General features: G+C 42.4%; 1 protein-coding gene across 1 annotated transcript in view; it reads right to left on the reverse strand.

The window, feature by feature from the left end:
• LOC110502312 (kinase non-catalytic C-lobe domain-containing protein 1) overlaps positions 1-12,447 on the reverse strand; it is a 90,828-nt gene extending 78,381 nt beyond the window's left edge. The window contains exons 1-2 of the mRNA XM_021580246.2: positions 11,952-12,447; positions 5,233-5,431 (exon numbers count right to left, since the gene is read on the reverse strand). Of these exons, the coding sequence (XP_021435921.2) occupies positions 5,233-5,431; positions 11,952-12,047 (295 nt within the window). The 5' untranslated portion in view covers positions 12,048-12,447. The remainder of the gene's footprint in view (positions 1-5,232; positions 5,432-11,951) is intronic.
• Positions 12,448-15,076: the final 2,629 nt, after the last annotated feature.

The following is a 15,076-nucleotide window of genomic DNA, read 5'->3' on the forward strand; positions in this document are numbered from 1 at the left end:
ATATAGACAAAACACATTATAGGCTATTGATTAGAACTTAGTATATCGGGCCAACACACTATGGAGCGTTTTACCCAAAATTGTGATTTCAAATAGAGAGAGAAAAAAGAAAGTATACAAGAGAAATATACATTTGGGTGAATTTGCCAGCTATGCTTATTCTAACCCTAACCTTGCCCCAAACTACCGCTCTTATGGGTCAGAATATAATGATGTAATTACGTGGGGATGATCTCAGAAGATTCTCTGCGTGGACCGTACAGGGGACCGTTCAGCTGCTCGATGACGCACTTCTCCTGCGCACCTCTCTGATCGTCCTCCCGATGTCAGTGTCCTTTTGGCTTAGGAATCTGTTCCCTCACCCTTGCTATGGAAGGGGTCTTCTGAGGACAGACAGCTCTGTAGCTCAGAGCTCACAGCATAGGAATGAAACCTTTTAGATACCACGATTCGCTGGGATTGGATGCTAAGGGGGTCCGGCTTGAATTCACTCGCTTAGACACAGCTACTCATCCGTAGCTTGGGTAGAAAGGGATTTCTTTGTCTTCAAACTTGTTCTGGGTTCGTTTACTAATTAGACCTTGGCTGACGGAAACCATTGTTCATGTTTATTTTATGTTTAATGTTCTGAGGCTGGTTCTCCATAGTAACAGGACAAAGGAATTTGTCTGTGGCCTGAGATTTACCAGGGGCGTGAGGGGTCATAAAACCCCACATCTTCAGACCCCTAGATCTCTCCTCCTCTGTTGGGGTTGAGAGATAATCTGTAGGGTTGTGGTCTCCTGTAACCTGACCTGATCAGGACAGTCATGACACTGCTAATAATATGATTGCAAAAAACAAACTACATTAATGCTCTCATATTCTCTCAGACGGGACTGGAGAGAGCTAATATTAAAATGTATGACATTGTGTAATGACATTGTGAAATGCCATTTTCTACCAAATCTGACCATAATTCCTGCTTAATAACAAAAACTAAAGCAGGAAATACCAATGACTCACTCAATACGGAAGTGGTCAGATGACGTGGATGCTACGCTACAGGACTGTTTTGCTAGCACAGACTGGAATATGTTCCGTGATTCATCCAATGGTATTGAGGAGTATACCACCTCAGTCACCGGCTTCATCATTAAGTGAATGGACAACGTCGTCCCCACATTGACCGTAAGTACATATCCCAACCAGAAGCCATGGATTACAGGCAACATCTGCACCGAGCTAAAGGCTACAGCTTTCAAGGAGCGGGACACTAATCCAGAAATCCCGCCATGCCATCAGACAAACCATCAAACAGGCAAAGAGCCAATACAGGACTAAGATTGAATCCTACTACACCAGCTCTGACGCTCGTCGGATGTGGCAGGGCTTGCAAACTATTATGGACTACAAAGGGGAACAAAGCTGCGAGCTTCCCAGTGACGCGAGCCTACCAGACAACCAAATGCCTTTTATGCTCACTTTGAGGAAAGCAACACTGACGCATGCATAAGAGCACCAGCAGTGTATTCAGAGCATGTACGGACCAACTGGCAAGTGTCTTCACTGACATTTTCAACCTCTCCCTGGCAGAGTCTATAATACCTACATGTTTCAAGCAGACCACCATAGTCCCTGTGCCCAGGAATGTGAAAGGGAACCTGCCTAAATGACTCCCGCCCCATAGCACTCACATCGGTAGCCATGAAGTGCTTTGAAAGGCTGGTCATGGCTCACATCAACACCATCATTTCAGAAACCCTAGACCCACTCCAATTCGCATACCACCCCAACAGATCCACAGATGTCTAAATCACACTACACACTGCCCTTTCCCACCTGGACAAAAGGCACAATTACATAGAGTGGGGCAAAAAAGTATTTAGTCAGCCTCCAATTGTGCAAGTTCTACGACTTAAAAAGATGAGTGAGGCCTGTAATTTTCATCATAGGTACACTTCAACTATGACAGACAAAATGAGAAGAAAAAAAAATCCAGAAAATCACATTGTTGGATTTTTTATGAATTTATTTGCAAATTATGGTGGAAAATAAGTATTTGGTCAATAACAAAAGTTTCGCAATACTTTGTCATTGCCAACAAAGGGTATACAACAGAGGTCAAACGTTTTCTGTAAGTCTTCACAAGGTTTTCACACACTGTTGCTGGTATTTTGGCCCATTCCTCCATGCAGATCTCCTCTAGAGCAGTGATGTTTTGGGGCTGTTGCTGGGCAACACGGACTTTCAACTCCCTACAAAGATTTTCTATGGGGTTGAGATCTGGAGACTGGCTAGGCCACTCCAGGACCTTGAAATGCTTCTTACGAAGCCACTCCTTCGTTGCCGGGCAGTGTGTTTGGGATCATTGTCATGCTGAAAGACCCAGCCACGTTTCATCTTCAATGCCCTTGCTGATGGAAGAAGGTTTTCACTCAAAATCTCACAATACATGGCCCCATTCATTCTTTCCTTTACACGGATCAGTCGTCCTGGTCCCTTTGCAGAAAAACAGCCCCAAAGCATGATGTTTCCACCCCCATGCTTCACAGTAGGGATGGTGTTCTTTGGATGCAACTCAGTATTATTTCTCCTCCAAACACGACGAGTTGAGTTTTTACCAAAAAGTTATATTTTGGTTTCATCTGACATTCTCCCAATATTCTTCTGGATCATCGAAATGCTCTCTAGCAAACTTCAGACGGCCTGGACATGTACTGGCTTAAGCAGGGGGACACGTCTGGCACTGCAGGATTTGAGTCCCTGGCACTCACAAACTTCTACAGATGCACAATCGAGAGCATCCTGTCGGGCTGTATCACCGCCTGGTAAGGCAACTGCTTCGCCCACAACAGTAAGGCACAACAGTAAGGCTCTCCGGAGGGTAGTGAGGTCTGCATAACGCATCACCGAGGTCAAACTACCTGCCCTCCAGGACACCTACACCACCCGATGTCGCAGGAAGGCCATAAAGATCATAAAGGACAACAACCACACGCTAACATCCAGAAGGCGAGGTCAGTACAGGTGCATCAAAGCAGGGACCGAGAGACTGAAAAACAGCTTCTATCTCAAGGCTATCAGACTGTTAAACAGCCACCACTAACATTGAGTGGCTGTTGCCAACATACTGACTCAACTCCAGCCACTTTAATAATGGAAATTGATGGAAATTGATGTAAAAATGTATCACTAGCCACTTTAAACAATGCCACTTAATATAATGTTTACATACCCTACATTACTCATCTCATATGTATATGTATATACTGTACTCTATATCATCTACTGCATCTTGCAATCTTTATGTAATACATGTATCACTAGCCACTTTAAACTATGCCACTTTATGTTTATATACCCTATATTACTCATCTCATATGTATATACTGTACTCGATACCATCTACTGCATCTTGCCTATGCTGTGCTGTACCATCACTCATTCATATATCTTTATGTACATATTCTTTATCCCTTTACACTTGTGTGTATAAGGTAGTAGTTGTGGAATTGTTAGGTTAGATTACTCGTTGGTTATTACAGCATTGTCGGAACTAGAAGCACAAGCATTTCGCTACACTCGCATTAACATCTGATAACCATGTGTATGTGACAAATAAAATTTTATTTGGTACCGGTACCCCCTGTATATAGCCTCTTTATTGTTATGTAATCTTATTGTGTTACTTTTTATAAAACATTTGACAAATTTATTTAGCAAATATTTTCTTAACTCTATGTCTTGAACTGCATTGTTGGTTAAGGGCTTGTAAGTAAGCATTTCACAGTAAGGTCTACGAATACCTGTTGTATTCGGCGCATGTGACAAATAAAATTTGATTTGATTTGAATGGATACTGCTCCATGAGTAATAACACTGCTGCATACTGAGCATTAATTGGTCACGTAAGGTCACTCTGAATGCTCAATTCCTAAAGAAACACGTGATGATGTCCCACACACATCAGTATTCAAAAAAACGCTCGATTAAACCTAATCAGTGCAGGGGAGAAAAGTAGTAGTATAAGTGCTGGTTAGTATTCCAACATGTGCAAAACAAAGGACATCTGACAGCACATCTTATTGTGTCTTAACTAAATTATCTCAATTAGCAAATAGCAATAGATTCTAATGTGAATCCAGGGTGAGTCAAAGGCACTGATAGCCAGCTGACCGCCAGAATATTGGTTACCAGGGAAACAATCCCCTTGGCAACACGGACACTGTTGATCTCATCAATGCTTATCAATTACTGATGTTGCCAGGGAGAAAACGGGAGGCTATCCCTGAACTGATATGTGTGTGCGTGCGTATGTGTGTGAGCGTCCGGTGTGCATGTACGTCTGTGGATCCATGCATACGTGTGTGTATGTGTTGACGTGCCTGCCTACCTGCCTGTGTATGTTTGTGTGGAAGGGACAACAGGGGTGAGTATGACAGGCGGTGACGCAACCTTGTTTGGTAAAAGACAGATGATTGCAGTTCCCTGAGAGGAGAAGAAGCTAGCCTGTTGGCAGAGTGGATTTCTCAGTATGTCTGAGGGACACGGTGAGACAGAGGCATACTATCCTGAACATGAAGGATATGACTGTTTCACCAACCTTTTCCATCCAAATGAGATGAGGAGCTGCAGACGACTGCAAAATCACATCACACAGATGTAATCACACAATAGCTCAACATTATTATTATTTTGGGAACAGGTGGAACTTTCTAGTTTGAAACGTATACTGCTGACCAAAAGAGAATATGATGAGGTTTGTAAACAAACTTTTCAAGAGGAGAATCTGAAGCCCTAATCATTAAGCATCTCAGAGTGGGAGTGCTGATCTAAGATCAGTTTGACCTTTGAAGTCATAATAAATAGAAGGGCCCTGATCTTCAGATTGATCTGTGACCTCAGGATGCCAGGGTTTATCAGATCAGACTGATTGATCAGTAGAGAGAGTGCTGCCTCAGTCGTTTACAATAGCAGACAGCATTGACTAACAGATTAACTGTAACTGAAACGAAACACCATAGAATCCACTGAATAACTGATAGACCTAGGTTGTGTTCAATATGCACTAAATGGAAGAAAATAAAGTGAAGCAGGGAGGGAGTACTTGGACTACTGCAAAAAGGATAACAATTTTTTGTTTCTTGTTACAAAACTTTTTAAAAAGTTTTTGTGTGCCCTAATGAACATGACCCTGAATGGACAGGGAGACTGGATCATCTCTGAGGTGAGAGAGCTGTGTTGACTCACCACTGAGTTGCTCCATAAAGCACACATTGCCATGGGCGTTGAAGGCCAGGGTGTCGGGTGTGATGCACAGGGTGTGGAAGAGGGTCGATGGGGCGATACTCTGCAAGGCTAGGACACACTCCACACACACCGCCCACACCTCCTGCTCCGTCAGACAGGTGTCCCGCAACGACAGGATATCTGCCAGGGACACGTTCTCCTGCGGACACACGCATGCACGCACACACACACAGACATATGCACACACAAGAGTAACACACATGCACACACAGGCACAATTAATACAGTATGTGTCATGCAGCAATACACACATTTACACCCACACCCTTGTATGTCATGCTGCAAACTGTGCAAAGCCAAGCGGGCACATTTTGTCTTATGAAGAAGCCTTATTACATCAATGAATACGAAACAACTCATGGCATGTTTGACATTTTCAGTGCTGGACTTGTGTGTGAAGAAGAGAGGATCTTTTGTTGGCTTTGCACATGAGCACAAAAGCCAGTTTTTGATGGCTCTGAGATAGAGAGACTCCATTGTGATGACGTGTCCAGTACTCTGCATTTCCATTACATGCATGTGACTGAACAGTGGAACAGACCACTGTCTTTTCTCAAAAGTCTCATGGAAGTCTTATGGAACATGGGCATTCAGTTGTTGTAATTTTAAACACTTAGCACTTTTTTTTCTATCTAGAACCTAAAAGGGTTCTTCAGCTGTCCCCAGGTAGAACCCTTTTGGGTTCCATGTAGAACCCCTTCCACAGAGAGTTTTACACGGAACCCAAAAGGGTTCTACCTGGAACCAAAAAGGGTTCTCCTATGGTACGGCCGAAGAACCCTTTTTTTGGAACCCTTTTCTTCTAAGATTTAAAAAGATGGAACTGGGGTGAAGACAGAATATTCCTCTTTAAAGTACATCTTCAATTTATCTGAGAGAGATCTAAAAGATGGTTGCCTGTCAGTTACAAAATATTTGTTTCGGAATGTGAATAAAGTGCACCTACAATGCTGTAGAATATGGCACAATAATAGGGCAGAAAACTGTCACTTTAAGCAGCAGCAAAAGGCCATAAATAGACTGTTTCCCTTGAGAACAGTGCAGAGAAACATTGAGTCTCTCCCACTCTCCTCAAGTTAAATGTGCAGGTCCGCATAACTTCCCCTCTCACTCCAAGAGCTCTAAATGAGACCAAATCTGCACTGGTGGAACTCCTCAAAGGTTTAGCGACGGAGAGAGAATAAGAGGGAAAGAAAAGAGTGAAGTAGTGAGTGATTTATTTTCTGGTTGGGCTTCTAAATGGATGACTAAGTAATCGCGGGAAATCATGAGTTGTTAATGGTTTAATTCATCCCATAGTACTCAAAAGGTCAAATGTGACTAAGTTTACACTTGTTCCCCTTGTGTGTAGACTACAGCTGAATGCATCTGGCAGGCTGACCCCACACATACCGCCTTCCACTCAAGATTACCCTGCAGTGTCTCTGCGGATTCGCCACACTTGCAAAAGCCCCTGCAGCTCAAAACTTCCAAAGTGAATAACTGTGTCACGCCCTGACCGTAGAGATCTTTTTATTCTCTATGTTTGGTTGGTCAGGGTGTGACTCGGGTGGGAAACTCTATGTTCTGTGTTTCTATGTTTTGGCCGGGTATGGTTCTCAATCAGGGACAGCTGTCCATTGTTGTCTCTGATTGGGAATCATACTTTTTGTATTTTGTGGGTAGTTGTCTTTGTTAGTGGCCCATTTAGCCCTAGTAAGCTTCACGTTCATTTTAGTTGTTTCTTGTTTTATTGGCTACATTTATAATAATGAAAAATGTACCCTCACCACGCTGCACCTTGGTCCGGTCATTTCCGGACGGCGATCGTGACAAACTTTGAATAACTCTTCTGCACTGAATCCTATTGCACACTGCACATGGTTAAACATTGGAACTATAACTACTTACAATACGAGTGAAATAGTTTTTCTTCCAAAAAAATGCTAGTGAAGTATGTTAAAAGGTAGCTTTTCTGTGTTGGAATGGTGTATGCGTACGCTGGGGCGGCAGGTATCCTAGTGGTTAGAGCGTTGGACTTTTGCAAGATTGAATCCCCAAGCTGACAAAATCTGTCGTTCTGCCCCTGAACAAGGCAGTTAACCCACTGTTCCTCAGTAGGCCGTAATTGAAAATAAGAATTTGTTCTTAACTGACTTGCCTAGTTAAATAAAGGTAAAAAAAAAAACAATTTAAACAATAGAATGGTGTGGACATACAGTACCAGTCTGAAGCTTGGACACACCTACTCATGCAAGGGTTTTTCTTTATTTTTACTATTTTCAACATTGTAGAATAATAGTGAAGACATCAAAACCATGAAATAACACATATGGCATCATGTGTCAACCCAAAAAAAGCGTTAAACAAATCAAAATATATTTTAGATTTTAGATTCTTCAAAGTAGCCACCATTTGCCTTGACGACAGCTTTACACACTCTTGGCATTTTCTCAAACAGCTACACCTGGAATGCTTTTCCAACTGTCTTGAAGGAGTTCCCACATATGCTGAGCACTTGTTGGCTGCTTTTCCTTTACTCTGCAGTCCAACTCATCCCAAACCTTCTCAATTGGGTTGAGGTCGGGTGATTGTGAAGGCCAGGTCATCTGATGCAGCACTCCATCACTCTCCTTCTTGGTCAAATAGCCCTTACACAGCCTGGAGGTGTGTTGGGTCATTGTCCTGTTGAAAAACAAATGAAAGCTCCACTAAGCGCAAACAAGGTGGGATGGCGTATCGCTGCAAAAAGCTGTGGTAGCCATGCTGGTTAAGTGTGACTCTAATTCTAAATGAATCACTGACAGTGTCACCAGCAAAGCACCCCCACACTATCACACCTCCTCCTCCATTCTTCACGGTGGGAAACACACATGCGGAGAGCATCTGTTCATCTACTCTGCATCTCACAGAGACACGGCAGTTCGAACCAAAAACCTTAATTTGGACCCCCTCACACAAAAGGACATACTTCCATTGGACTAATGTCCATTGCTAGTGTTTCTTGGCCCAAACAAGTCTCTTTGTCAGGCGGTGGGTGTAGCTGGTGCATGAAGTCAGGCACAGGAGAGCAGAGATGAGTGAACAATGCACTTTACTTAAGAAATAGCACAAAGTAACAATACCAATGTGCGAAAAATAACGGTTGCCACAAAGCACGGGTGAAAACAGCACCCGGGAAAAAACAGCCGGAAACATACCGACCTGAACAACAAACAATCACACACAAAGACATGGGGGAAACAGAGGGTTAAATACATGACCAGTAATAGGGAAATGAAAACCACGTGTGTGGGAAACAAAGACAAAACCAATGGAAAATGAAAAGTGGATTGGTGATGGCTAGAAGACCGGTGACGTCGACCGCCGAGTGCCGCCCGAACAAGGCGGTGGTTTCTTTGCAGCAATTCGACCATCAAGGCCTGATTCATGCACTCTGTGAATAACTTATTTGGGCTGCAGTTTCTGAGGCTGGTAACTCTAATGAACTTATCCTCTGCAGCAGAGGTAACTCTGGGTCTTCCTTTCAAATCAAATCAAATTTTATTTGTCACATACACATGGTTAGCAGATGTTAATGCGAGTGTAGCGAAATGCTTGTGCTTCTAGTTCCTACCATGCAGTAATATCTGACAAGTAATCTAACCTAACAATTTCACAACAACTACCTTACACACACACAAGTGTAAAGGAATGAATAAAAATATGTACACGAAAATATATGAATGAACGATGGCCGAACGGCATAGGCAAAATGCAGTAGATGGTATAGAGTACAGTATATACATATGAGATGAGTAATGTAGGGTATGTACACAATATATAAAGTGGCATTGTTTAAGGTGGCTAGTGAATACATTTATTACATCAATTTGTATTATTAAAGTGGCTGGAGTTGAGTCAGTATGTTGGCAGCAGCCACTCAATGTTAGTGATGGCTGTTTAACATTCTGTTGGCCTTGAGATAGAAACTGTTTTCAGTCTCTCGGTCCCCGCTTGATGCACCTGTACTGACCTCGCCTTCTGGATGATAGCGAGGTGAACAGGCAGTGGCTCGGGTGGTTGTTGTCCCTGGTGATCTTTTTGGCCTTCCTATGACATCGGGTGGTTTAGGTGTCCTGAAGGGCAGGTAGTTTGCCCCCGGTGATGCGTTGTGCAGACCTCACTACCCTCTGGAGAGCCTTACGGTTGTGGGTGGAGCAGTTGCCGTAGCAGGCGATGATACAGCCCGGCAGGATGCTCTCGATTGTGCATCTGTAAAAGTGAGTGTTTTTGGTGACAAGCTGAATTTCTTCAGCCTCCTGAGGTTTAAGAGGCGCTGCTGCTGCGCTGTGACTTCTTCACCACACTGTCTGTATGGGTGGACCATTTTAGTTTGTCCGTGATGTGTACGCAGAGGAACTTAAAACTTTCCACCTTCTCCACTACTGTCCCGTCAGTGGATAAGGGGCTGCTCCCTCTGTTTCCTGAAGTCCACGATCATCTCCTTTGTTTTGTTGACATTGAGTGTGAGGTTATTTTCCTGACACCACACTCCGAGGGCCCTCACCTCCTCCCTGTAGGTCGCCTCGTCGTTGTGGGTAATCAAGCCTACCACTATAGTGTCGTCTGCAAACTTGATGATTGAGTTGGAGGCGTGTGTGAACAGGGAGTACAGGAGAGGACTGAGAACGCACCATTGTGGGGCCCCAGTGTTGAGGATCAGCGGGGTGGAGATGGTGTTACCTACCCTCACCACCTGGGGGCGGCCAATCAAGAAGTCCAGGATCCAGTTGCACAGGGCGGGGTCGAGACCCAGGGTCTCGAGCTTAATGACGAGTTTGGAGGGTACTATGGTGTTAAATGCTGAGCTGTAGTCGATGAACAGCATTCCTACATAGGTATTCCTCTTGACCAGATGGGTTATGGCAGTGTGCAGATGGGAATTGATGTAAAATATATCACTAGCCACTTTAAACAATGCTACTTAATATAATGTTTACATACCCCACATTATTTATCTCATATGTATACGTATATACTGTACTCTATATCATCTACTGCATCTTTATGTAATACATGTATCACTAGCCACTTTAAACTATGCCACTTTGTTTACATACTCATCTCATATGTATATACTGTACTCGATACCATCTACTGCATCTTGCCTATGCCGCTCTGTACCATCACTCATTCATATATCTTTATGTACATATTCTTTATCCCTTTACACTTGTGTGTATAAGGTAGTAGTTTTGGAATTGTTAGCTAGATTACTCGTTGGTTATTACTGCATTGTCGGAACTAGAAGCACAAGCATTTCGCTACACTCGCATTAACATCTGCTAACCATGTGTATGTGACAAATAAAATTGGATTTGATTTGATTTGATTCCTGTGGCGGTCCTCATGAGAGCCAGTTTCATCATAGTGCTTGATGGTTTTTGTGACTGCACTTGAAGAAACTTTCAAAGTTCTTGAAATTTTCCGCATTGACTGACCTTCATGTCTTAAAGTAATGATGGACTGTCGTTTCTCTTTGCTTATTTGAGCTGTTCTTGCCATAATATGGACTTGGTCTTTATCTTCTATATACCTTGTCACAACACAACTGATTGGCTCAAACGCATTAAGGAAAGAAATTCCACAAATGAACTTTTAACAAGTAACACCTGTTAATTGAAATGCATTCCAGGTGACTACCTCATGAAGCTGGTTGAGAAAACGCCAAGAGGTTGCAAAGCTGTCATCAAGGCAAAGGGTGGCTACTTCGAAGAATCTAAAATATATTTTGATTTGTTTAACACTTTTTGGGTTACTTCATGATTCTATGTTCATTATTTCATAGTTTTGATGTCTTCACTATTATTCTACAATTTAGAAAATAGTACAAATAAAGAAAAACCCTGGAATGAGTAGGTGTGTCCAAACTTTTGACTGGTACTGTATATCAGTCATAAAAAATATTTGTGAGAGTAGACCGCTGATTGGCCTGCTCATCCTCTTCAGGGAGATGACATCATGATCTATGAGGAAATAGCAAGCATTTTTTTAAATGGTTGGTTTGAGATACAAGGTAAAGGTAGGGTTTTTGTGGGGGGGTTTTCTCAAATTTATGCTTTGGCCACAAATACGAGTATAGGACGAGTCAACAACATTATTTGGATATGAGTTAACATAATATGAACTTTTAAAAGTTAGATTTTCACTGGGCAGTTACTTTAAAACTCAAACTGGGAGATGAAAACAGGACAGGGTAGTATTTTAATGTTGTAATGAATCTCCAGATGATCAATTTAAAGCCATGAGGGGACACAGCAGGGGTCATTATTTATGCCCCACATTATAAGTATGGTCCTTGATCACCTTGAGAGTTATAAGGAAAGATCACAGACATTAATCTGATGTCCTGAGACAGAGAGCATGATGTTGATTTGATAGACCTTATAAAACAACCTGTCTTCTTCAATCATTAAATCCCTTGGTGAATAGCATATAGGTTAGCCTATCTATTGGGACTGCACAAGTAACATAGCCCAGGTGCATATATTTCACAGACAATAAAGTCAGTCCCTTGGGGACCCTCAGTACACAATATTGTTGGTAGCCTACAATATTCAAGCTTGGTTAATATATGCCAATGAGAGAACAATAATATTAATGACGATAATAATGTAAACATAAATATTCACTCTCACCTCATCTTCAAGGAGTGCAGGTAGATGCTCAAATTCATAGTATTCCTCCTCTTCTTCCCCTGAGAATTCGACTGCATCAGTTCCAGATGTCCCCATTGTATTTAGTTTTGAACAAGACTGTGGATATTTGTAGAATTGGGTGCGTGCAGTTTCATACTCATAGCCCTTAGCCTAAAGCTTTTCCTCCATTGGTGTCCTGGCAAAACTGTATTGAGTCAGGAAAGATTACATGCCTGAATACGTGGTCCAAACACGAACAGTGCGGGCTACTTTTTAGAATGATCCCCGTCCTTCCACTACCACCAGCAACATGATGCGTCATTCAACAAAACGGTCGGTGTCACTGCAGTTCTTTTCAATCCAAAACCAGCGAAAAACAGCGTTTGAATGTGTACTTCCTATAATCAATGGCAACAACGGAGTTTGCCAACTATATGCTGTCATGGCAACGACTGCCACACCTCCACAAAAATAACCGACATTGCGATAATGAACTGCAGTTCCCAAGTCCTCCTAGTAAAGGCTACGAAGCTACACTATGTACCATAATTTGTTTTGAAGAAGGGTAGCCTATTTACAAGATTCCATTCCCGTACAGCGCCGCGATCTGCATCAAAGCAATTCTGGAATAGCGTGCCATTGAGGGACTTAGAACGGTGTAGCCTTTGCTGCAAATTCTGTCCTACATTTTTTTGCACTCATTCTCATGAGTGACATTAATTGCAAACTGCGTTGTTAAGATTTTACTCATGTATTACCAAGTGCAAAATCACACCTGCTTGCACTAGTTACTTATGCTGCACTAGTATATGCTGCACATATGTTATCATTATAATTCATCTATTTACATCAGGCCTTATTTTGAGCCCTAGCTTTACCCTAATATGGTGGCCTGAAACTCGCGGTTTACATGCCACATCAGGCCTGTAAGTGGGGTTGCAAAATTCCCACATTTTCAGAAAATCGTGGTTCCAAATCAAATTAAATGTTCAAATCACATTTTATTGTTCACATACACATATTTAGCAGATGTTACTGCAGGTATAGCGAAATGCTTGGGTTCCTAGCTCCAACAGTGCAGTATATATATACAGTGGGGCAAAAAAGTTTTTAGTCAGCCACCAATTGTGCAAGTTCTCCCACTTAAAAAGATGAGAGGCCTGTAATTTTCATCATAGGTACACTTCAACTATGACAGACAAAATGAGAAGAAAAAAAATCCAGAAAATCACATTGTAGGATTTTTAATGAATTTATTTGCAAATTATGGTGGAAAAAAAGTATTTGGTCACCTACAAACAAGCAAGATTTCTGGCTCTCACAGACCTGTAACTTCTTCTTTAAGAGGCTCCTCTGTCCTCTACTCGTTACCTGTATTAATGGCACCTGTTTGAACTTATCAGTATAAAAGACACCTGTCCACAACCTCAAACAGTCACACTACAAAGTCCACTATGGCCAAGACCAAAGAGCTGTCAAAGGACACCAGAAACAAAATTGTAGACCTGCACCCGGCTGGGAAGACTGAATCTGCAATAGGTAAGCAGCTTGGTTTGAAGAAATCAACTATGGGAGCAATTATTAGGAAATGGAAGATATACAAGACCACTGATAATCTCCCTCGATCTGGGGCTCCACGCAAGATCTCACCCCGTGGGGTCAAAATGATCACAAGAATGGTGGGCAAAAATCCCAGAACCACACGGGGGGACCTAGTGAATGACCTGCAGAGAGCTGGGACCAAAGTAACAAAGCCTAGGGCATTGAAGATGAAATGTGGCTGGGTCTTTCAGCGTGACAATGATGCCAAACACACCGCTCGGGCAACGAAGGAGTGGCTTCGTAAGAAGCATTTCAAGGTCCTGGAGTGGCCTAGCCAGTCTCCAGATCTCAACCCCATAGAAAATCTTTGGAAGTTGAAGGTCCGTGTTGCCCAGCAACAGCCCCAAAACATCACTGCTCTAGAGGAGATCTGCATGGAGGAATGGGCCAAAATACCAGCAACAGTGTGTGAAAACCTTCTGAAAACGTTTGACCTCTGTCATTGCCAACAAAGGGTACATAACAAAGTATTGAGATAAACTTTTGTTTTTGACCAAATACTTATTTTCCACCATGGCTGACTAAATATTTTTTTGCCCCACTGTATATATGCAGTACCAGTAAAAAGTTTGGACACACCTACTCATTCCAGGGCTTTCTTTATCTTTACTATTTTCTACATAATAGTGAAGACATCAAAACTATGAAATAACACATATAGAATAAAAAAAGTGTTAAACAAATCAAAATACATTTTATATTTGAGATTCTTCAAAATAGCCACCCTTTGCCTTGATGACATCTTCGATGTCTCACTAAGCACAACCTGGATGGGATGGTATATTGCTGAAGAATGCTGTGGTAGCCATGCTGGTTAAGTGTACCTTGAATTCTAAATAAATCACCAACAGTGTCACCAGCAATGCACCCCCACACCATCACACCTCTTCCTCCATACTTCACGGTTGGAACCACACATGCGGAAATCATCCGTTCACCTACTCTGCGTCTCAGAGAGACACGGCGGTTGCAACCAAAAATCTCAAATTTGGACGCATCAGACTAAAGGACAGATTTCCACCAGTCTAATGTCCATTGCTCTTGTTTCTTGGCCCAAGCAAGTCTCTTCTTAATATTGGCGTCCTTAAGTAGCATGTTCCATTGCAGCAATTCGACCATGAAGGCCTGATTCACGCAGTCTCCTCTGAACAGTTGATGTTAAGGTGTGTCTGTTACTTGAACTCTGTGAAGCACTTATTTGGGCTGCAATCTGAGGTGCCGTTAATTCTAATGAATTTATCCTTTGCAGCAGAGGTAACTCTGGGTGTTCTTTTCCTGTGGCGGTCCTCATGAGAGCCAGTTTCATCATAGTGCTTGATCGTTTTTGCGACTGCACTTGAAGAAACTTTCAAAGTTCTTAAAATTGACTGACCTTCATGCCTTAAAGTAATGATGGACTGTCGCTTTGGTTATTTGAGCTGTTCTTGCCATAATATGGACTTGGTCTTTTACCAAATAGGGTATCTTCTGTATACCACACCTACCTTGACATAACATGTCTGATTAGCTCAAACACATTATTA

The sequence above is a fragment of the Oncorhynchus mykiss genome, chromosome 23 (assembly GCF_013265735.2).
Source record: "Oncorhynchus mykiss isolate Arlee chromosome 23, USDA_OmykA_1.1, whole genome shotgun sequence".
Taxonomy (NCBI): Eukaryota; Metazoa; Chordata; class Actinopteri; order Salmoniformes; family Salmonidae; genus Oncorhynchus; species Oncorhynchus mykiss.